General features: G+C 51.3%; 1 protein-coding gene across 3 annotated transcripts in view; it reads left to right on the forward strand.

Moving 5' to 3' along the window:
- The window catches only part of TBXAS1 (thromboxane A synthase 1), a 165,228-nt gene that overhangs the window by 138,022 nt on the left and 5,195 nt on the right, over window positions 1-22,011 (forward strand). For all 3 annotated transcript variants that reach the window (XM_047695482.1, XM_047695484.1, XM_047695483.1), the window contains one exon: window positions 19,311-19,402. In XM_047695482.1, the coding sequence (XP_047551438.1) occupies window positions 19,311-19,402 (92 nt within the window). The remainder of the gene's footprint in view (window positions 1-19,310; window positions 19,403-22,011) is intronic.

Consider the following 22,011-nt stretch of genomic DNA (forward strand, 5'->3'; position numbering starts at 1 on the left):
GCTGCTCCCTGTCCTCCTCTAAGCTTCAGCTCTGGGTTGTAATGTGCCCTTAGCGAGACTTGACGTCAAGTCCTCCCACCTTTCCAGAACAGACCCCCACATTTCTTCCAAAGACAATATTCCACAATTTAAAAAAATTTTATAAAAACTAAAATAATAATAATAATAGTAATAGTAATCATCATCATCATCATCATCATAATTATGCTGGTGGTATACCAGAAGTCTCCAAGAGGGTGCTGATCATCAGAGAAAAAATTAAGCAAATCAGCCTGGAGATAAGGCATATCTATTATACTCTTGACGTTGAATTAATCAAGTGGTGGACATTTCTCTATGATGCTATGGAAAGGAAACCGCAGAAATTGCTTTCTTCCCTTTGTGTATAATCACCCAGAAATGTGAAGGCAAACAGAGATTAAAAACCAAATCATCTCCCTTCTCACTTGTGCAGTGAGGCTAACCTTCATACTGCACAGTGTTTACCGGTGGGAAATGGCCACCTCCTACATGAGGGGGGTTTCCTTCTTTGCTTTTTCACCGTTGACCTGCATTTCCTCTGAAAGGCATGAAAATGGAGGGAAAGCAGCCCCTGGCCACTCCCTGAGATTTTCCCGAGGATCTAGACAGACCATGAGTAATTCAGGGAGTCCCTCACAAAGACCCCGGCCCTGTGTGTCTGTGGCTACGGCATTCAGGCGAACCAAAGGTAATCAGCGCCACCAAAATGTAACACAAAACTCTTATCAGAAGATGCCATTTTTTTCTAAATGTCATATATACAATTTTTATTGGAGCGTGATGACAGATAGTGAATAACTTAACATAAATTTGCATAATACAATACAGCTGTTAATTTATGATCATATTAAAGCACAAAGTTTTGTAGTTTGGGCACTTAAAGTTGTAATCTTTGGAAACTTTCCCTCCCGTTTGTTCTTTATTTATTACTTACTTAGCTTTGCCAGATAAAATTCAGGTGGCTGGTTAAATTTAAATTTCTGATCAACCCTGAATCATTTCGTAGTATAAGTATGTCTCGTGCAATATTTGGTACACGCTTATACTAAAACATGATTCATTGTATAGTAGAAATACACAGTCAACCAGAGGCTTCCGTTTATTTGAGTAATCTGGCAACTCTATTCTTACTTCATAAACACCTTATCCCCTACCAGCTCTGTGCTCACAGAGGGGAGAGGGAATGTTGTGTAGAGAAGGGTGCTGGCCTCTGGGCCCTTGGTATCTTTATGCAAAGTCAAAGGGATTGGATTATAGAGCTACCAGTGCAAAAAGGGAAACTGAGGTAGACAGCATACCTGAGTTTTCCTGGCACCACGGGGAGTGTTACAAAGCTGGTTTTCAAATTTTTGACCACAATGCATCATAAGAAATATATTTTATAAATCAACCCAGTCCAGACACACCTATGTAATTGAAACAAATGTTTTATGAAATAATATGTCTTATGTGTGCGATATACTCCATGTTCTATTCCATTCTATTTCCCTTTTTAAAATGCTGGTCTTAATCCCCTAAATTGAATTCACAGCTCCCTAAGGCATCATAGCCCATATTTTGAAAGACACTGGGTTAGAAGGTTATAGCTCAGGAAAGTGAATGAAGAAATTGTTTTTTTAAGATTTTTATTTATTTATTATTTGACCGAGAAAGATAAGGCGAGAGAGGGAACACAAGTGGGGGGAGTGGGAGAGGGAGAAGCAGGCTTCCCACTGAGCAGGGAGCTGCACGCAGGGCTTGATCCCAGGACCCTGGGATCATGACCTGAGCCCAAGGCGGACACTTAACAACTGAGCCACCCAGGCGCCCCAAGAGATTTTTTAAAAACCCACTACACAAATGAGGAAATGTGTCAGATCAGTTAAGAGACTCTCCAAGTCTATTTCACTAATTTGTGGCTAAACTAGGAATAAAATGAGTCCCCCAGCTCTTAAGCCTGTGTTTCTGGTTTCATCCTACTGCACTTTCTAGTGTCTACTTTCTTGATCTCCAAGTTACAACGCACATGCTGGGAGCCACGCTGTTTTTATTTCACCTAAACGTCTTACTTCTAAACCATTTTGTTATCACTTTGTATTCTTCTAAAATGCCCAAGATTTATATCATTGCTCATCTAATCTGATTATATCATTGCTTTGACATGGCAACATTTAAGCGCCTTCGTCTTGGCACTTACCCTTTGATCTTCAGCATCTTCCTTTCCCTCTACCCCCAGCCTTGGCTTGCGATGTCGGTGCCTCGGAAGGTCTTTACAGCGCATGCTCCACATACTCCCCGTGGGACAGGTGCTGCCAGAGATGTGAGGAAAACATAAGAATAATAACTGTTATTTGTTACTATTTGTTCTCCCTGATCTATGAAGTTGAAGGGTATCATCTCTTGTAAATATTCCCTTATTGGATTTGAGGCAACATTGGTTCAGAGAGCTAAGTGTCTTTCTCAGGGTCACACAGCAAATGCAGATGTGAAGAGCCCAAGTGTTTTTGCTCTAGCTCCTATGCTCTGCCATCGGGACAGGGAGGTCTGCTGAGCTGAGGGGGCCCGCAGACAACACAGGGCTCAGAACAGGGAGTCGCAGCCCAGCTCCCCAGGGAGCACACAAAGCAAGATGCTAACAGCAGATCTCCCAGACAGCATTTTGCAGCTCCCATGGCCCTTTCCCCGAGTTATCTTCTTCCACCCTGAAAGGAGCTGGGCTGATGGTGAAGGCTCTGGGTTGGATTTCCTGCCTCAAAGCCAGCTGAACCCCTGAACCAGCTGCATGAGCCTAAACCTCAGTTTCCCTAACTGTTAAAAGGGGCTAATGAGCATATCTGCTCCCTTCTGCTGGGGCCAATTAAATGCAGTGACAAACAGGAAGCACTGAACAAGGGCCCGGCACCTATGCTCTCCACAAGCTGGTTTTTATTCTGCCGTTGTTTCGATTCCTCCATTATCCCATTTAAAGCTATCGTCCCAGAAGCCTTAGGGAGACATGTGTCCCTTCACAGAACTCTGGTTCTTGGTATCCGTGCCCTTCAGCCAGCAGTCCCTTCCCCGCCACTCCAGGGTCTCCTTTCAGCCTGGAACTTTCCCTACCCTCCTGCCCTTCCCACAAAACTCGCTCTTTTCCCATCCCAGTTCCCCAGAACACTCTTTCCCACTAGCGACCAACAAAATAATGGTCGGATTACCAAGACCTGGGGACTTGGAAGGATTTCGGTGATCGCTGGTCTATCCCGAAGGCCCTTTCCAGCTCGAGACCCATCATCCGGCAGTCTCTCCGGGGATGAGGGGCTCAGCTCTTCCATGTTTCACACACTGGACCAGACCATGAATCCACAAATCCATCTCCCCATGGCTTCCCCATTGCTTCAAACTCTGGGCCCCACAGAGAACGACCCTTCAAAGTTGGAGACTACACCCCTCTAACTTCTGCAGATTTTCTCCACGTGGCAGAGGTTCGAGTCCCCCAGCCCTCCGAGTCCTCCTCCGGTCTGTGTCCCTCCAGGGGATGACACAGCCAGAGTGGCGGCTGGGCCGGGGTGTGGGCGGACGAGAATGCCGTGGTGGCTTCTGTGATAGTGGTTTCCAGTGACCAGGTGGCCCCATTAATAACCCGTTCTCTGGTAATCATCCCTGAATGTGTCAAAATAGAGCTCAATTATAGTAACCCTGTAGAATAATAAGTCCTACAAGTTTCAGATACACTAGATAAGGTACTTCTTTTCTCTGTGCTCCAAAAAAAATGAACTCCTTCAAGCATTCCGAAGCGTGGTGAACAACATCCTATTTACCCTCTTTGAATCTTTCCTTCTGAACACTTGGCTCCGTGGTGGCTTTGTGTGTCTGGGATTCGTCAGTCTTCACGTTGGACCGGAAGCTCCACAGAGAGGGACTCACCAGAGCAGCCCCAGGGCCTGGGGCCCTCCCAGGGGCCCTAAGGAATGAGCAGACGGACCCCTTTGTAGGCTCTGACCCCACCTCGTGTCCTCCAACCCCATCTCCTTTCCTGTCATGTGCCAGACAGTCGGGCGCCCAGGAACTGTGGTCCTGGGTTGGGGCAGCACCCATGAGCCTGTTCCCAATATGGTGTCATGGCGGGGGTCCGCCCTCAGGTGTGATGTGAGATGCCAAGTGGGCATTCCGGGAGCATCTTCGGGGAGAAACCAAGTCAGAGAGTGGGTTGGGCCTACAGAGGTGCAGTCAGTCTACACAGGCTGGCCAGGGGGGAGGAAGCCCGGGCTGACGACGGCGGGATGGTTGGGGGTGGGGGGGGATACACAGCTCCGGCCTTGACAGCAGCACACACTCACCAAAGACTTACTGCCCGCCAGGCATAGGCAAGTGCTGGCCTTGTAAGTGACCATCCCACTAAGAGCATCATCAGAAAGAAAGGTAAGGTAACGGGCAGGTACCTGCAGAGCTTTCTGAAGTGAATTCCAGACGTTTCTGCTCTAACCCCCTATGATTGTTGCCCTCAGTTGCCTTAAACACACACACACACATCGGGAAGCTAAGTAATCTGGGGTCCTAAAGACCGGATTAGGCTGCCCAGGCCAGCCAGGCCTTGGCCTAGAAGACAGCATGGGTCACAGGACCCCTGGAGCACAGGGGACAGTGACACCTTTGTAACAATGGTGTTTTCTCACCAGGCAGGTTTGACTAGTTTTACAAAATTTAGTTCCCAAACTAGAAACCCAGCCCTACCTACCATTAGTCTCAGTTTGTGGAAAAGACTCTCTTTCCTTAGATCACTGGGGAAAGATCACAGCATAGCACAGGCTGAGCCAAAGGGAGCAGACATCAGAAGGATTTCTATGGAAGGTGATGGCTTGTTGTGGGGTTAACGAACCTTGAGAAGATCCCACAGGGGCCCTCCTCCTGCTGTCATTTAAGTCTATTTCCTCCTGCCCTTCCCTTAGAAAAAAAATGGAGAACAGCTGGGCACTGTGGTATTTTCAGTAAACTTGCAAATATACTTACTGGTCTGGCCAGGACCCTCAGGGGCGGTCCCCGCGGCCCAGGGACAGCTTTGGAGAAAATGCTCTTCGTAAAGAAGCCAGAGCCAGCTGGGGCCAGAGAGGGAAGAGTGGTAAGCCTCCTGGGACATGGAGCTCTGAGCCCCCTGCAGGTCTGCTGCAAAGACTATAGGGTAGAGCCGTGGTCTCCTCATGGGCCCAGTGCCCGAGAATGCCCCAAAAGTTCAGAGGGGCTAAAGGTCCAAGGCTCAGGAACATGACAAGGCAGAAACTCTGTATCTAGCACCCCAAGAACAAGGGCTGTAGAATTCTCTGAGGCTCCGTCTCCTTTCCCAAGGAGCCCCCCCCATACACGCCCTCGTCCGTCTGGGATGAGACGGGCCCTCGCCAGCCCGAGCACTTGGCCAGGCACCCAGGAGGACTCGCGAGGTCCCTGCAGGGCTCCTCCCGGTTTTGCAGGGAGGGGCCCCCACTGCACATACCCCATCTCCCTGGCTGGGGTTCTAGAACACTCGGGACTCTCAAGAGTCCTGTCCACCCACACCCTGAGTCCTCCCTCTTCCAGAGTGCTCCAGGCCCAAGCCAGCCCATTTATGTGCTCCTGCCTCAGTTTCTGTGCCCCCTTAGGAAGCATCTGCCTCCAACTGTCCCTCAGCGCTGCTCAGCCGTGGGCATGGAGCAGTCACAGCGCACAGCGCACCCCTGTAGTCCTGCGTGGCTGAGGATGAGAGAAAAGGCTTCCTTCCTCGCTTTCCTTGGCTTGGCCTTGTCAGCCTTCAGAACTGGGCAGACTTGGCTTTTCTTCACGCACCACTGTTTCTGCTGGGCTCCATCCTCTCTCTGCCTCCCGACCTTGCCCACAAACCCCTCTGAGCCTCAGTTTTGTCATCTGTAAAATGGAAACTCAGTGAAATGATACGTGTGAGACTCGCCCTGTGCCTGACCCCCAGGATGGGTCAATAAATTCCCAACATAACTGAGAATTTTCCCTTCTTACAAAGACATCGTTGATTCCACTCTCAGACCGGCCCTGTCCCCGCCCCAGGCCAGGCTTCCTTTCTCTTGTCCCCACCCATCCCCCCATGACCTGGCACTGGCCCCTTCCCCTCAATCGGGGCCTTGTCCCTGAGGGGAGACAGGGAGATCAGCACCCGGGCCGCTGCTGGCAGCTGGGGGCTCCAGGGGTGTGCTTGGGCCCAGCACTCCTGTCCTCTTTCTGAACCATCGGGGTGGGTCCAGCATTCGTGGGCAGTACACGGCAGCGCCAGCACGAGAGCCGCCAGCAGCCTGGGCTCCCAGTGAAGGCAGCAGCTCCAGAGCCTGGCACTCAAGGTGGCGGCTAGTTTCCCAGATCTCTTGTGTGGCAGGATGCAACCCTCAGGTCCTTTAGGGGGTCTGGCCTCCTTGTGTCTGCTGGGAGGTCATCCCACCACCTCTGCTCCTGACCCCTGGGGGCCTCCTGCCCAGCCAGGCCCCTGCCTCTGGAGCTCCTGGGGGCCATCTGCTGTCACCCCCCGATGAGGAGGAAACACAACCTGCAAACGTGCCCAGAGCCACTCAGCTGTGCCCACCTCCTTAGGGCTGCGTCTCTGTCCCCAGGGAACCCCCACTTCCCTCCCTGCCCACACCTCCTCCCCTGCCTGGTCCATGGCAGGACTTGTGGTCAAGTCCATATGGACTTGACCCCTGGCTGCCTGGACCTCTGATCCTGTAAAAATCCCTCACCCTGTTGGGCTCAGGGCCTCCTGCCATGACACAGTCACCTCCTGCCCCTCTGAGGGTGCCAGTCTGCCCCCCCCACCGCCTTCAGGTCAGGCCCCCGTGAGAAGTCTTGCCGGGTCCAGGGGAACTGAGTCCCACCGCGGGCACCTGCGGAGAGCCGCAGACACACGAGACAAAGAAACAAATGATGCCTTAGGATCCGCGGCCACAGCAAATGGCCGTAATTAACTCGTGCCACCGCCACGCTCCACGGGCCGCGACGAGGCGGGGGCGCGGCAGACGCCGTAAACCGCAGAGAGCACGCGCTCCTGTAAAACGGCAATAAACGGCATGCCTGCGAAGGAGCTCGCTCAGTGCTGCTCCAAAACCTGGTTTAAGGCTTTTATTGTTTCTGTGTGAAAGAACATAAATGCTTTTTGAAAATTGCTTCGGCATAAGCCTCCCCTTCTCCAGGAACTGTTTCTGATCCCGTCTCCAAGCCCCCAGCCCGGGCAGGTTGGACGGCGCCCACAGTGCCCCCTCCATGTCCCCACTCTGGGATCCCTGCCCTCCGAGGCTCAGTAGGGTCAGCAGGGCTGCTTCCCCTGGGGCCCTCGCTGGCCCGGTGCCACCCCATCCCCCCGCCGATGCCGGCACATAGCGGGCACAGGGGACATGTTCCCAGACATCCCGGGAGTCCCAGACATGGCTGAGGGAACCCCTGTAGGACAGGTGAAGTTCTTCTTAGGAAAGATACTAGAAAGATCTTTAAAATAAATACATAAAATAAAAGCATAAAGATAGGAGCGCACCAACAGAATCATTTTTCATAGAGAGGAGGGGAAGGAGTGGTGATGTCCCCTCGTGTGGCCACAGTCACGGTCACCCTTTTGGGGTTTTGTCCGACATGAGTGGAATAGTCCAGTATCAGATAAAACAAAACAAAACAAAAACAGTTAACAAAAGTTACGCGCAGAGCAGGGACTGGGCTGAAGCCCCCAGGGGCTCATGCTCTGCAACTCTGGCCACAGGAGCAGTGGGCGAAGCCCCTAACTAAAGCCTTTGTTGAATGCCCGGTGAGGGGGCACAGGTCCAGCCTGCCCAGCTGCTGGGGGGATGGGAAGGGAGCCCTGACTGGGAGCACTCAGCCTCCTATTCTATGAGAGATGGGGGGTGGGGGTCTCATTAGCAGGGCAGTCTCCCTATGGCCCTCTCTCCCCACCTGCAGCCCTAGGAGGCACACGTGGGCAGGACAAGGATCCACAGAGTGACCATCCTCTCCCCCCACGTCCACTCCAGGGAGGTGAGCCCTCCACATCTCGTAATGTGGGATGAGGGGAGCACCTACCAGGCCGTTCCCATTCCCAAAGGCCTGATAGGGACCATCTGCAGGCCGACTGGCCCAGCACCCCTTCCCCTGAGGCCCGGCCCCCACCCAGCAGACCAGAGGCGGAGGCTTGGAAACAGAAATCGCTATCAAGGCTCCAAGGCATATGCTATCTGTGATTTAGTGAGTCTCCTTCCACTCTCAAATTTAATTACATTAAAAGGGGAGGGGTTTTCCCCAAGAACCTCATTCCTCAACATCCAAAGCGGGTCCTCCGGCTCCACGGGCCCACGACACTGGGAAGCTCATGTCAGCCATTATTCTAGGGGCTGTGTTTACTTAGCTTTGCCACCATAGAGGCCACTCTTGGTAAGGAATCCTCTTTACGAAAAGCTGCCACCTCCAGAGAAAGGGCAAGGGCTAAAACTGCACGGGGGTGGGGGTGGCAAGGCAGCCATCGTCGAGGGTAAGGGGCTGCCGGGGGGACAGGCCCTGACTGAAGGCCAGCCCTCCCCATGCCCGGCCCCTTGGTCCTGGGCACCTCCATCTTCTCCAGGGCAAAGTGGGATCTTACAAGAGGACAGGAGGCATTCCGCAAGGCTCTTGACACAGGGAAGAGTTGAGGCAGGTCTCCAAGAGCCTCTGCGCCATCTTCCACGATTTACCTTCTAGCACCTTCCTCCCTCCTCCCGTCACAGGAGTCGGGAGGCCTCTCGCTGGCATCTCCCCAAGGTGGCTCCACTGAATTCTTAATTCTCACCGGCACAGCCATTTCCATCCCTGCTGGGACAACCCCACACCCACAGCAACTGTGGACTCACGAGGTCCCTGACCAGCATTTTTAGAAACAAGCAAATCTGATTTGAGCACCCCACACCTCATGGCCCAAAGCAAGAGAATTACAAACAGCTTCCTCAGAAAAACCTGACTGGCCTTTTCGGAGGAATCCTCACTACCACCTTCGAGCTGTGATTTGTCCCCATTTCACAGACAAGCAGACTGAATCTTGGTGAGCCTTGAGAACCTGGCCACTGTCTTCCAGTCAGATCTGCTGAATTCCACATCTCCGTTCTCCACTTTGCCATTCTGTCAACCGCGAAATTCAAAATCTCAAGAGTTGATTATAAAAAAGACATTATGTGACTCCCTGTGGTTTTTCTTTTCCAATTTTAACTTCAAAAACTTACTCATAATGAGGGCTGGATATATTTTAAAGCGTAGTTGGGTCAGGGGGATTATTTTTTGTAAGAGCAGCGAATGAGCATTTCTGTACGGGCACGGGCAGGGACACGTCCCCCCACCTCTCCGAGCTGTGGGTCCTCGTCCGTACCGTGGGGGCCGAGGGACTGAACTCATGGACCTTCTGAAGCTCCGAGTCTCTTTATGCTCCTGGACTAACCTCCCACTCACGTGCCTGCAGCCAGGGTCAGTCACTCTTGTTCCCCAAAGCCACCAGTAAACGTACAGCTCTTTCCCCATTAAAATCTGGTTATCAGACCCCATTCAGACCTCTGGACAGCATCTGTGGGCAAACGAGATTTTTCCTTTTTTTTTTTTAGCTTGGGCCTAGCCCTCCCCACTTATATCCTGAGATGGGAAAAATGGACTGAGCAGGCAAGAGGGAATTTAAAATGAGCTGGGGGAAAAAAAAAATCCTGCCACAATAAATTGCATCACAGTGGAGATCTCTATCTAACCAGAAAATTCTCAGCCCAGACAATGGCTCATTTATTTCCAACAATATTCAATACAACAGAATTCCAGGCCGACAAAAGGATTTCTACAGGTTCTTGGAGTTGGTTGCAAAGGGATTTAACCTACATAGAAAAGAGAGCTGTTCAATTATAGATTCCCAGGCGTGAGGGAGACCTTTGTAAATAAATTGTAAGGGGGCCTGCAGTCAATGCGGCGGCTTCCCTGGGGAAGCATCTCACCTACCCACGACAGCGAGAGGCTGAAGCACCGGCCCTGCCTGGAGGACGTTTGGGTAAATATTTGGGCAGAGATGGCTGCTGCTGGGACGGCGAGCAGAGCCGGCGAGCGGAGGAAATGGCCCTCTCTCCCAGGCCCGCAGATGATACATTTCTATAAACATCCAGGCAGGCAGCCTCGAAAGACGCCCGAGCTTTCCAAACGCATTTCCCATTCCATGGTCAGCGAGAGGCAGCAAAGAGGACACAGGACACAGGAGGGCGGGGAGGGGTCTGGAAGCCGGCCTTCTAAATTTAACACGCAGTGCCTTTTAGGCCGAGTGGATAAAAAATAAATTCCAGTACTTGAAGCTCTTATCTTTGTTTACCATTTCCCCAAACAGTACGTGACCGGAGCTCGGACTCAACAGACGGGGCGACGGAGGGGCCCATGTGGCTCCGGGCTGCTGGGGGCGGAGGTCGGGGGAAAGACAGCAAGCTGATCACTTTCCACCTTCACGTGACACTTCCGCGGCGGGCAAGTGACCCAGGATCTGCTGGTGTCACGGCTAGATGGGGTGGGGCTGGCGGGGGGTTTGCTTGTGAGGCTTCCGACCGTCTCGCTGTGGAAGGCACCACGGGGTTGCCCACGTCCACCTCCTTTTGATGAGGGACCCATGAATAGCATCTGGCGACCTTTTCGGATGCTCAGTGACAGATTCTGACAATCTCCAGTGGCCATGGTGCCTTGCCGATTTCATTAAGTTCTAGTCACTGGAAAACCCTTCCCTATGTCGCGTCAGAACCGTCCTCCCTGGGCCTGACACCGTCGCGCCTGGGTCCACCCCCCCTAACTAGGGAGCAGCACGTGCTTTTCCTTCGTCACGTGTCTGCAGCTGGGTCTGGGACAACGCTCTCATTTCTGCCCTTGGCTTTCAGGGGCCGGGGGGGGGGCCCAAACTCTTCCCGTGTGCCTCTGGAAGTGGTGTGCCAGCCCCAGCGTACTCCCGCTTGCTCCGTCCCCTGTCCCTGTGCTCAGCAGTTAACCCCCCCATGCTGACTTTGGTCTCCCCTCCCCCACCCAGCTGAGTGAGGCGGTGTCCTTTCCTTGTCCCTAATCTCCATGGCTGTGTCGTCACTCTGTCCGGAGTCCCTTCCTTTCTAGTCCCTCAGCCTCCTTTCCCTGGGTGGCCCTCTGTTTCAGTCCCCAGCACCTCGCTCTTCTTTCTGACCCCCATTCCAGGGGACTCACCAGTCTGTGCAGCTGAGGGGGACCCCGTCTCCCTCTAGCCGCCTCCACCCCCCCCCCCCCCCCCCCCGCCACCAAGCCTGCCAGAGTGGAGCTCTGCTAGACGAGCAGCCTCACCCAGCCCGGTCCTCTTTCCAGCTCTGTCTACATAACTTCCCTTTCAACCCCTAGCCCACTCTGACCACTGTACTGTCATCAGAGCTCCTGACCCCTGCCCAGACTATTGCAACAGTCTCCCCTCTTATCGTCCTATGACCAGTTCTTAGAACTGCCCTCATGTATGTCATTGTCAGGGCACAAAATACCATTTTCAGTATGCCATCAAACATACTGCTCTGCTCATCAAACCTTCAGTGGCTCCCTATTACCATAATAATAAATCTCAATAAACAAGTAAATCGTTTCCCCAACACACAGTGAGTCAAATGGATGGGATCAGGTCTTGTCTCCTCTCTTCCCCTGCCTCCCCACCCCACACTCTGCTAAGGACACGTCACACTCATGTCATAGACATACTCACTGTCTACACGGGTAGAGAGTGAACAAAAAGAATTTCTCTGCAAATTAAATGCAACCCCCTCTCTCCCCAGTGCAGAGAAAGTGAGCTGGGTGATTTAACTGTCATTTCCTGAGGGGCTTTTTTCTTTAAACATCATATATACTCGGCTGTTAATGGAGAGAATGGATTCCTAAATATTACATAACAGCAGATAATCCAACGGCTCGAATCTAGTTGATCTGGGAATTTTATGCTTATGAGTGCTTATGTCTGATAATTGGGACAATTTTTAAAAACCAGGTGATTAGACATGTCTTATCTGTCCCCTTTTCCCTCTGTGCCCACTGCAGGGATAAATAACTCTGCTCCCCCAACAGTAGTAAAGTGGTTGGGTTTCAGGGTGTCCGAGGGGCAGGCAGACGGAAGTGGGGGGAGCTCCAGTAATAGAGGGAACAGGAGTGTGTTTAATGGGATTGCCATTAAAATTTCAGGCAAGACGGACAGCCAATATGGAAAACTGTCCAAAATACCTACTAAACACTCATTGTGACCCAGCGAATCCACTCCTAGGTATATATCCCATAGGTATATACCCCGCAGAAGTGTGGACACATGTCCACCAAAACACATGCAAGAATGCCCAGCTTTATTTATAACGGCCCCAAACTAGGGCAACTCAAATGTCCACCCACCATCAAAAGGATGAACACAGAGCACAAGCCCCATCCAGAGTGGACACGTGGCGGCACCCGCCTCACCGTGGGGGTAGCTCCCACACACGGCCCAATGTGCGAGCAAGTGTGGGCAACACCCACATTGTGCATATTCTTTTCAGATGCAGAATTTTTAAAAAGGCAGAGGAATCTGTCGTGTTAGAAGACAGGACAGTGGTCACCCTTGGGGGTCACAGCGACTGGACGGGGTCACGGTGGGGATTCAGAGTGCCGGCGATGTGCGGGTTCACAGGCGTGCCCGCTTTGTGAAAGGTCACTGAACTCTGAGCTTTGGTTCCTGTGATGTTTTGTGTGTACATGTTTCTCTTCCATAAAATGTACATAAGGAAAGGGAGGGAGGGAGGAAGGGAAGGAGGAAGGGAAGAGGGAGAGAAGGGAGAGCGAGGGAGGTTGAGGCTATACGGCTTGATGGACAAGTCTTGGAATTTGAAAATCTGGGTTTAGTGCCGACTCTGCCACTTACCAGCTGTGTGACCTTGGATAAGCCACTAACCTCTCTGAATCTTTGCTTTTCTCGTCTATAAAGTAGGCAACAAAAACTGCCCTACCTACCACACGGTGCGGGTGCGAGGACTCAGAGATAGAAGAGACGTAAAAACCCTTCTGTGAGCAGTAAAACGCTGCAGGGGACAAAGCTACTGCTGTCTTAGATCTCCAAGGACAGGAATTCCTGGGAAAAGTCAGTGACATCAAGATAGCTCCACCCAGGGCCATCGGTGGTAAGGGCTTGCCCTTGTGGTAGAGGTGTGCGTGCCTGCGTGTGTGTGTGTGTGTGTGTGTGTGTGTGTGCGCGCGCGCACAGGCGGGTTTATGTTTTTTCATGACAATCTCCTCCCCTAATCCCGTCATGGCCCGGCCCTCAGAGAACGGGAGCACCTGGAAAGACCCACAGGTTTGTGCGAGATGCGTTCTGTCTCCTTTAAAGTGGGTGTAAATAGATACTATATTCACTCTCCTGATTTCTTTTCTAAAGTATGGACTCATGTCTGCCCCTCCATCTGCCACATTCTTCAAATTAGCACCCAGGACCTTCTGGGCACGGGCGAAGTGAGGCAGTGATGTTATCAGAAAGATCCCTGCCCGACTGTGGCCTGTCCCATCCCTCCGTCCCTCGTTGCTTTGGGCCCCAAAACCCGGACCAGCTCACGTGGGCCCATCACCGGACCCTCAAAGCCAGCAAGTCGGAGCCTCTGGTTACAGAAATGGTCAGCAAGGAGCCCAGGTCCCCACTCAGGTCTCATCCGCAGGACTCAGTGGTCCTGTCAGGAGACTGGTCGCAAGGGGAGGGGCTTTTCCTCTGGGTCGGTGCTCAAAAGGGCAGAGCGACAGTTGCTCCCCTTTCCACGGTTTGGCTTCATATTATGGTCTTATGTTCCCCAGAGAATGACAGCACGTGAAAATCTTTATTCTTGACATGGGCTGAGTGGCCCCTGGCTGCCCCAGGCTGGAGTGCCAGGTCTTCAGGGATTTCAAGCTCCCACCCCGCCTGGAGGGCAAGGACTGGCGGAACAGACCCCACTTTCTGTAACACGGCATCGGGTGACAAAGCCGGATTATCACTGTTTTAACAGTCCTCTTTGCTGCTGCTGTTGCGGCTGCGGGGGGGCGGGAGGACAAACCTGAAGCCACCCCCGCTTCTGTTTCCTTTAGCAGAATAAGAAGACGTTAATTTTTCTATTAGGTTCCCTCAATCTCCAGGAAAAATCTTTTAGAAAGCAATGACATTTTTGTTTTCTTTTTCTCCTTTTATTCTCCACATCCTATCTGTACACACTCAGCGTGTGGTGTGTGTGTAGGTGTGAGTGCCTCTGGGGAGGGGCGTATGTGCGTATGTGCGTGTGCGTGTTTGTGTCTAGCTCTCCAGAGAAAATGGCACACAAAAATCTAAATGTGGCAAGATGACATTAATGGGTCAGGAAATGGTATTATTTCCTATTTAAAAGGATTTACCCATAGATTTTTCCAGGGAGTTCCCTTAACCATCAGGTTTCTCCATCACATTTAAATATCACTTCACAGATCTAAGCTACATGATGAAAAGACTAAGAAACCAAGGACCTTAGAAATAAAATTAGAAGTTACTGCCCACTGAAAATCAAATATAGATGGAAAAAATCTTCCAGAAAATTAAGGAACTTTGGATTGAGACTGTAAACCATGTGGCAGTCAGTTTATGTTTTAATTCCTATTTCCACCAATATTTAGCAATCCAATATTTACTATTTAATCAGTATTTCCCACTATTGGATAATGATAAATATTTAACATCTATTTTCAAACTTCTAAGAGCACAGTTGCTGCTTTTCTGAAACAAGTCGCAGCCGAAATAAATTCTATCGGATTTTAAAATCGCTTTCTTCCTTAACACGTCCTTACAGAGTCATTTAATACACCCCGCAGAAGGCCTGGTGATGAAACAAGGCCCCTGCCACCAAATACATTCAAACAGAAGGACTCTCTGCGCATTTGGGGCATTACTGTTTCCAGAGACCTGTCACCTTACAGTCACCTTCGCCCCGCCCTGTGAGCTGGGCACGACCTCAACTTGCAGACCAGGTGACCTGTTGATGTTGCCTTGGCAACTGGCCCCAGGCCACGGCTGCTGGGCCATGGACCCAGGACAGACACCCTGGCTGGCCCCAGGGACCACCCCGAGACATGACCAAGGTCAGGGAGAGAGGCTGCAGCAGCGACCCCGCTGGGTGGGAGGCAAGACAGGTTGATTCTAATTCTGAGTAGTACTAGGGCCTGTGCAACAGGAAGTCAGGGAGAACCTCTGGGGATCCCTTTCTAACGTTATCTTTGGGAAACAGATGCTTAAAGTGCTTCCTGGCTTGAAATGAAAGGATACTCTGCTCAGACGACCCCCGACCACCACCACCACACTGAGTTCTCCTGACATTCCAGCCCTCCTCCAGCACAGAGGGTCTGAGCCCCCAGGGTGACAGCGCAGGAGGGGCTGGGCCAGAAGCTCAGCTCCCAGTCCCCTGCCTGCGAGGAGGCACCTGCTATTCTAAACAGGTTTAGTTCTTTGGTGTAGCTCCAAGTCTTTGCATGGGGTAACGCCACACACTACTGTTATTTACATTGCTATTTAGTGTTTCAGCTTTTTCTTTTTTTGAAGGAAAACTTTAACTTAGACAAATTAGAAGACCACTTGGAAGAACTATGTCTCCCTCACCGAGCGTCCAGCAGAGTCCTCTGGGGCCTCTCTTTCATCCATTTCACCACCTTCCCCCACTTCGAGGCTTTAAAAAAAGAAAGAAAAAACCCAGATGTCTTATCATGTCATCTGTAAATATTTCCTTCTGTATTTCTAAAATACAAGAGCTCTTTTCTAAAACAGGACCACCATACCATCATCACACTAAAAACAAATGAATTGTAATTTCCGAAGTGTATCGAATACCCAGTCAGGGTTCAATGTCCTGGGGTGGACTCATGGATTATTATTTTTTTTTAATATTGGTTTATTTGAACCAGCATCCAAACAAGCCGTCCCACTTTTCACTGGCTTCTTCGCATTCATCCCAAAGATCTCAGTTTAGGGATTGCTTCCTTCTGGCAGCTTCCCTGATCCCAAATGCCTGGGAGGTCTGTCCTCTATTGTCTCACACAGACAGGTTCACAGCTCCCTAACCCTCGCCGTTCCTTCACAGTCGGAGACAGACCACGAGGTCTAGGAGGGTGGAAAGGGTCTGCATGTGTGCCCTGTGCCAAGCACAGTGCCTGGCCAGAAGTATGCACCAGCTCGGCATGGGGCCAACAACTACATGAGTAGAAGGATTGCTGAATAAATAAGGACATGGTTTTTCCACTTCAAGTCCTATCTGTGTGCTTTTGGCTCCGAAGCCTTTCCTCTCTGGGTCTCATTTATCTCATCTCTATAATGAAGAATTTGGATTCACGATTCCTAAGTCTTTGGAAGGTATAATTTGTGATTCTGAGTAGGGGCCCAGCATGGTGGGGGAGTCCCCATTTGCCATGCACTTGCTGCCCTCTGCTGGTGGGATGGAGGCAGGACCCCGTTATCCCTGATTTTCCTGAAAGAACTACAAGGAGGCAAAGGTCCAGATGGGTGGACGGTCTGTCCGTGGGGCAGGGACTTGAATTTCATTGCCTCACCAGGGGTTGATTAAAATGTGCAGGCATGAGCCTCCCTCCACCTCACCGGCCCACTCCTCCTGTGGGAGGGATCCCTGGGGTAGAACGCAGAAGGACTAAGGCAGTGAGAGGTCTCACCCCAAGGCTCCTGTTATAACTGCTGGGGTGGGGCTTGAGCAGGGGCTTCAAAAGAAGACCTGGTGCCCAGGCCCCACTTCAAACCAACAGACGACTCCCGCAGGGCAAGGCTCAACTATCCTTCTGTATTGAAAGCCGTCCCACTGCTTCTAATGTTCAGCCACATTGAGAACCACTGGACCAAGCTGAGAGTTACATGTGTATCTTGAGCCAAAAGTTTAGAGGCACAGCAGAAAGCTCATCCACAGGAAGAATAAAGGAAGACTCTGCCTTTAGAAGAGCAAACTCCTTTAGGCTGCTTCTAGAAGTTTTCTTTCTCTGACAAATGCTGATTGCTTCTAAATCACAAATTTTGTTTGGGGAACCAATAGCATTTACCACTAGGGACACTGCTTGCAGATGGTTTTCTTTTTCTTTTTGAGATTTAGTTCTACATTTTGATGCGCGGTACTACTGTTTTTTATTTATTTATTTATTTATTTATTTTTATTTTTTAAAGATATTTTTTATTTATTTGACAGATAGAGAGATGGGTCACAAGTAGGCGGGGGGTGGGGGGAAGCAGGCTCCCTGCTGAGCAGAGAGCCCAATTCGGGGCTCAATCCCAGGACCCTGGGATCATGACCCGAGCCAAAGGCAGAGGCTTTAACCCATAGGTTATAGCCATAACCTATTTATTTTTTTTAAACATTTTCTGCACTTGTTAAGTCTCCTTTGTTTGCAGATAACAAAATTCAGCTGTTGTTAACTGAGGCCATGAACAAGAAAGTGTTTTAAGAGCCCGGATCCACCACCCACGGGGGCTACTGGTACACACACTGGAAATGGTCTCTCTCTGTCATTTGCCTCTGCTTCTCTCTGCACATTTAATTCATTCCTTCTTTCTCACAGCCAACTGGAATTTTCTGCTCATTCATCCACAAGGAAGAACATGGTCGCCAACAGGTCACGACTCCCTTATGTTCAGTTCCCACCTGCTGGAGGCAAAACTCCTTTTTCTCTGCACTAGATTTAAATTCCCAGACTGGTGCCCTGCAGTCAGAGGCTCACTCTCGGGCCAATCAACTGTGGCCTGTACGGCCAACTCCGCGGTCGGAAACCATGGGGCCCCTCACTCAAAAAGGCAGGGTAAAGTGCCATTAACGGTAGATATGAAGGTTCTCCCTTTTTTCTTCTTCTTTAGCATGAATCCTACCATTCACCTTTATATCACGCAATGCCAGTTTTAAATGTAAATATCAGAGCATTTAGCGTACGTGCAGAATCAATGAAATTATGCAATTTGTATCTTGTGACTCATGGGCCAGAAGAAATAAGCACAAACTAAGCATTAGAAAGAAGACAGGGGTGCCAGGCTCCCCCAAGGAGGCACTCCCCCATGCATGGGGTACTGTGTGGGCTGGGGAGCCAGACCTGCACATGTGTTTGGGGGCCCTGCCCTGTCCTGCTAGCCACTAGCCTCAGGGAGGGCAGCCGTGTGGCCAGCTGCAGGCCTGTGAAGGGCTCCCTGAGGGGGAGCAAGGCCACTCGGGGCCCATCCATGGACAGCTGGGGGCCGCAGCCTGGACTTGCCCCCCAGTGCTGCCCTCTGTTGCTCTGGGAGGGGAGGTCAAAGGAAGCCAACCTCCAAGCTGGGGAGGGCTCTTGCATCAGCACTATCTGCTTGAAAGAAAGGAGGCAGTCTCCTACCAAGCAGGTGACCCCCTCTGGCTCCCTAGGGAATGGGGTGAGAGAGATTTGGGGGAACCCAGCAGAGCCAGGAAAAAGCCTCCGTGACCCCATTCTAACCAATCCTCCTACGACATCCTGCTCCCTAGCTCCCATCCCAGGTGTCCCTCCTCCCCAGGCCGGGGGGAGAGGAGGTTGACAGTGTCACCCCAGTGGGCATTGTCCAAGGGACTCTGGGGTCCCCCCAACACAGGATGCTGGGTCATGCTTCTCCACACCTTCGCCCTTGATCTAATCCGTATTTCCTGACCTTTCCTGATCTGACTGAAAAACAAAGTCTCCTTGTCTTCATTTGTATTTTTCATCATAGGCAACTTTATTTCTCCTTCTAGGCTCCACTTGTTCATATCCTTTGGCCATTTTCCTAATGAGTTTCTTTCCTTCCTGACTTGGAATAGCTCTTTGGGTTTTGTCACTACACTTCTTTTACATCACTGGAACTTTTTTTTGCCTTTTCTGCGATTTCCCGCTGCATCTTTTAACTCTGTGATGTGCCAGTTACCGCCCCCATGGCCGCCCCTCACCCAAGGCTCAATCTTCTCATCTGAGAGATGGGAGAACGGCTGCCTCATGGGAGGGAGGATTAATCCAGGTCGTGTCTATGCGACATGTAGCCACCAAGCCCCTCTCTCTCCATAAATGCTCACAGCCGCACCTACTGCCGTGACGTTAGAGCCAAACTTCTCTGTAGGACATTTCGAGGTCCCCAAGGCCCAGGCTGGCCCGGCTGGTCCACGAGAACATGCAGCACCACAGCCCAAGTCCGAGGCAGCACTTGGGGCGCTGACCTGACACTGCGTGGGCCGCACCGCCTGCATTTTGCCCAGTCTCCACTTACCACTCTCCATTCAGCGGGACCCTAAAGCTAACGGAGAAGCCAGAAAGCTGCAGGGCTCCGTGTAACTCACCTTTCTTCCTCTGTCACAACCCCCCACCAGCCGGCCCCTGACTACAGCAGCGTCCAGGAAGGCCTGCCCTACCTGGACATGGTGATCGCAGAGACTTTGCGGATTTACCCACCGGCTTTCAGGTACGCCTGCGCTGCCCCCCCTTCCTCCCCCTACTCAGTCCCCCCGCACCCCAAAGCCCTTTCGAGGCATCACCGTCTAAGCCCGTCACTAGTCCTCAGTCTATCACCACCTGCATTATCGAGAATGCTGGACTTAGGCTCCTGGAGGACAAGGCCTGAGTCCTGGGTTTCTCAGGTTTCGGTGCCTTCCACAGAGTGACCGCGGCAGTAAATGTCTGGCTCATTTTCCTCGACGTGAACTACCTTCTTGAACTGTCACCGGTCTGTTCTTCACATGACCTTCCTCCCCAACCCAAGCCAGTCTCCTTGGCCCCCTAGGCTTGAATGGCGTTTGCGGGTCCCCCTGCTTGCGGGTCCATTCATCCATTCTTCTATTTGGTACTATTTATTGAGCCGGTGCTGTGCCAAGCATGGCGCAATCAGCCGCACACAAAACAGATAAAACCCCTGCCCTTGGAGTTGATGTTCCAGGGGGAACCTTCCAAGGCCTGGGAGGCCTCTCTTCACTCTTCAGCTACCCACCCCTGCCCCGTCCTTGGAGCTCCAGCCCGACACTCGCTACCCCATGCAGTCTGCCCCTCCTCTCCCAGCATTTTCCAGAAGACTGTACTTCCTATTATGTTCCTGGACACTTCTCACCCGCTCTGCAGCATCTCACCCGTGGACACCCGCTCACACCAACATGCAAGTGCCTCGAGAGCGGGAATCTGGTCTTCTGCTTCTTTCCAACTCCCCCTAAGTGAGGCATTCCATGGAGCACAGGGTCTTAACCGGGGTCCTCATGCCCACAGGGTGGGAAACAGTGGCCAGATTTTAGGTTCTAGAAACAGAAGCGACACAAAGCATTTAACCTATCCTAAGTTCCACTCTGCATGTCTATAAATTAATACACTCCATCAACCATACAGAGGTAGATTTTGCCATTCTAAAAGAGAAAATGTGGATGCTTTGAAGGTATCTCATTATATTCCAAACCAAAAACATCACAGAGAGTGTGAGCATAGATACTGTCCAAAGTGTTCGGACCCGGAGCAAACAGAATTCCAGAGATGTGAGTGGAACCACATGGTCCTCAAGCACACTGGGTATCAGTCCTCTGTTCTCGGATCAGCCAGGACACCAAGACCCGCCTTGCCGATCTCCTGGTGCGGACATGAAGACAAATTTTATGGGCCTTCCCTGATTTCCCTGGGAGCCGCAGAGCACGGTGTCATCCAATCTTTGTATTTCAGTGATTCACATCCAGCTTCCTTCCAAGGGAGAGTGGGCAGCTGGTGTCCACATTAAAGCGAAGCTCAAAGTAAGACTAATTCAGTGATGGAACAAAGGCCGTCCAAGGGGAAGAAGCCTTTACGGGACCCCAGAGATGGCTGATAACTGGGGTCAGGTCCCCACCGCTGCTCCTCCCGGAGAGAAAAACCAGCAGAGTCAAACCGCTGCATTCTCCAGCAGGAGAAAAGTCTATACAGTGGTCAAAGCCAGGTCCCTTCCTAGACCTAAACCCAATCAAGAACTCATCACGTAAGACCTTGTGAGGGGATGCGTTGAGTGACGAAGTGAACAGGCTCTTCAACACCCAAATGCTCTGATCGATTCTCCAAGGGACGCCTAGAAACTTCAGAAACAGTACCGCATAAAGGCGGCCAGCAGAGGCACGGCTCCTGGGAACCAGCAGCGGGTGGTCTCACTTGAAGGCAGGACACAGACGAGGGAACTGGGATGAATTGATTGACTCCCTCCTCAACCCACTTCGAGTGCCAGTGGTTCAAAACTGCAGAACAGACTGAGACAGAAAGTCGAGACAGTCTCACACCCCGACCTCTTGCTGGCTGTGTGACCTCAGGTAAGCACCGTGCTGCTCTAGGCTTCAGCTTCCAGGGCGTTCAGTGGACACATAACGCCTGCTGGTCCCCCCACATGAGTGGAGAGAAACAGTGGGACAGAACAGCTGAAACGCCGTACACTCTAAGTCTTGCATCATGTATGAGGGGGGAAGCAAGAAGGACTGTCCTTCCAGTCGAATGGCCAACCTCCGGCCAACTCTGGTCCTGGCAAGACACGATTTCCTGGGCCTCACCCTCCTCCATACCCACTACGCTGGAATTTTTAATCCTATCAACTCTGTAGACTTCTGCTGTCAAACAACAGAAAGGAGAGAGAGGAGCCATCACTCTTCTCAGCCAAACGAGAAGCCAATTTGCTTCAGCCCAGACAAGAGATACGGAGGCGAATACAGATAGAATGCGAATTTATTTATTTTATTCTACTTTATTATTTTTATCTCAGAAAAGTGTGTTGGCTTTTCCTAAGCCCTGACACACCTGGACTTATTACCATTATCCACCAAAAAAAATCCCCTCAGAATGGCCCCTGTGTAAAACACACCAACTCTTGCTGAAGTGTTATCAGTGTGAATCCAGGATTCCAGGCGGTATAACTCAGCAGATTTTTCTGGCCTTGGATATGGCCTGCCCTTGCCGGACGGGAGGCCCAACCACATACAGAAGGAAAGGCCCTATTTTCTGGTTTCCAGGGGCCTTGGATCCAAGTCCAAGAAATTTCCAGTAAAGATGAAAAAGAAGAGGACTTTGGAAAAGGATCCCTTTAGA

The sequence above is a fragment of the Lutra lutra genome, chromosome 11 (genome assembly GCF_902655055.1).
Source record: "Lutra lutra chromosome 11, mLutLut1.2, whole genome shotgun sequence".
Lineage (NCBI taxonomy): Eukaryota > Metazoa > Chordata > Mammalia > Carnivora > Mustelidae > Lutra > Lutra lutra.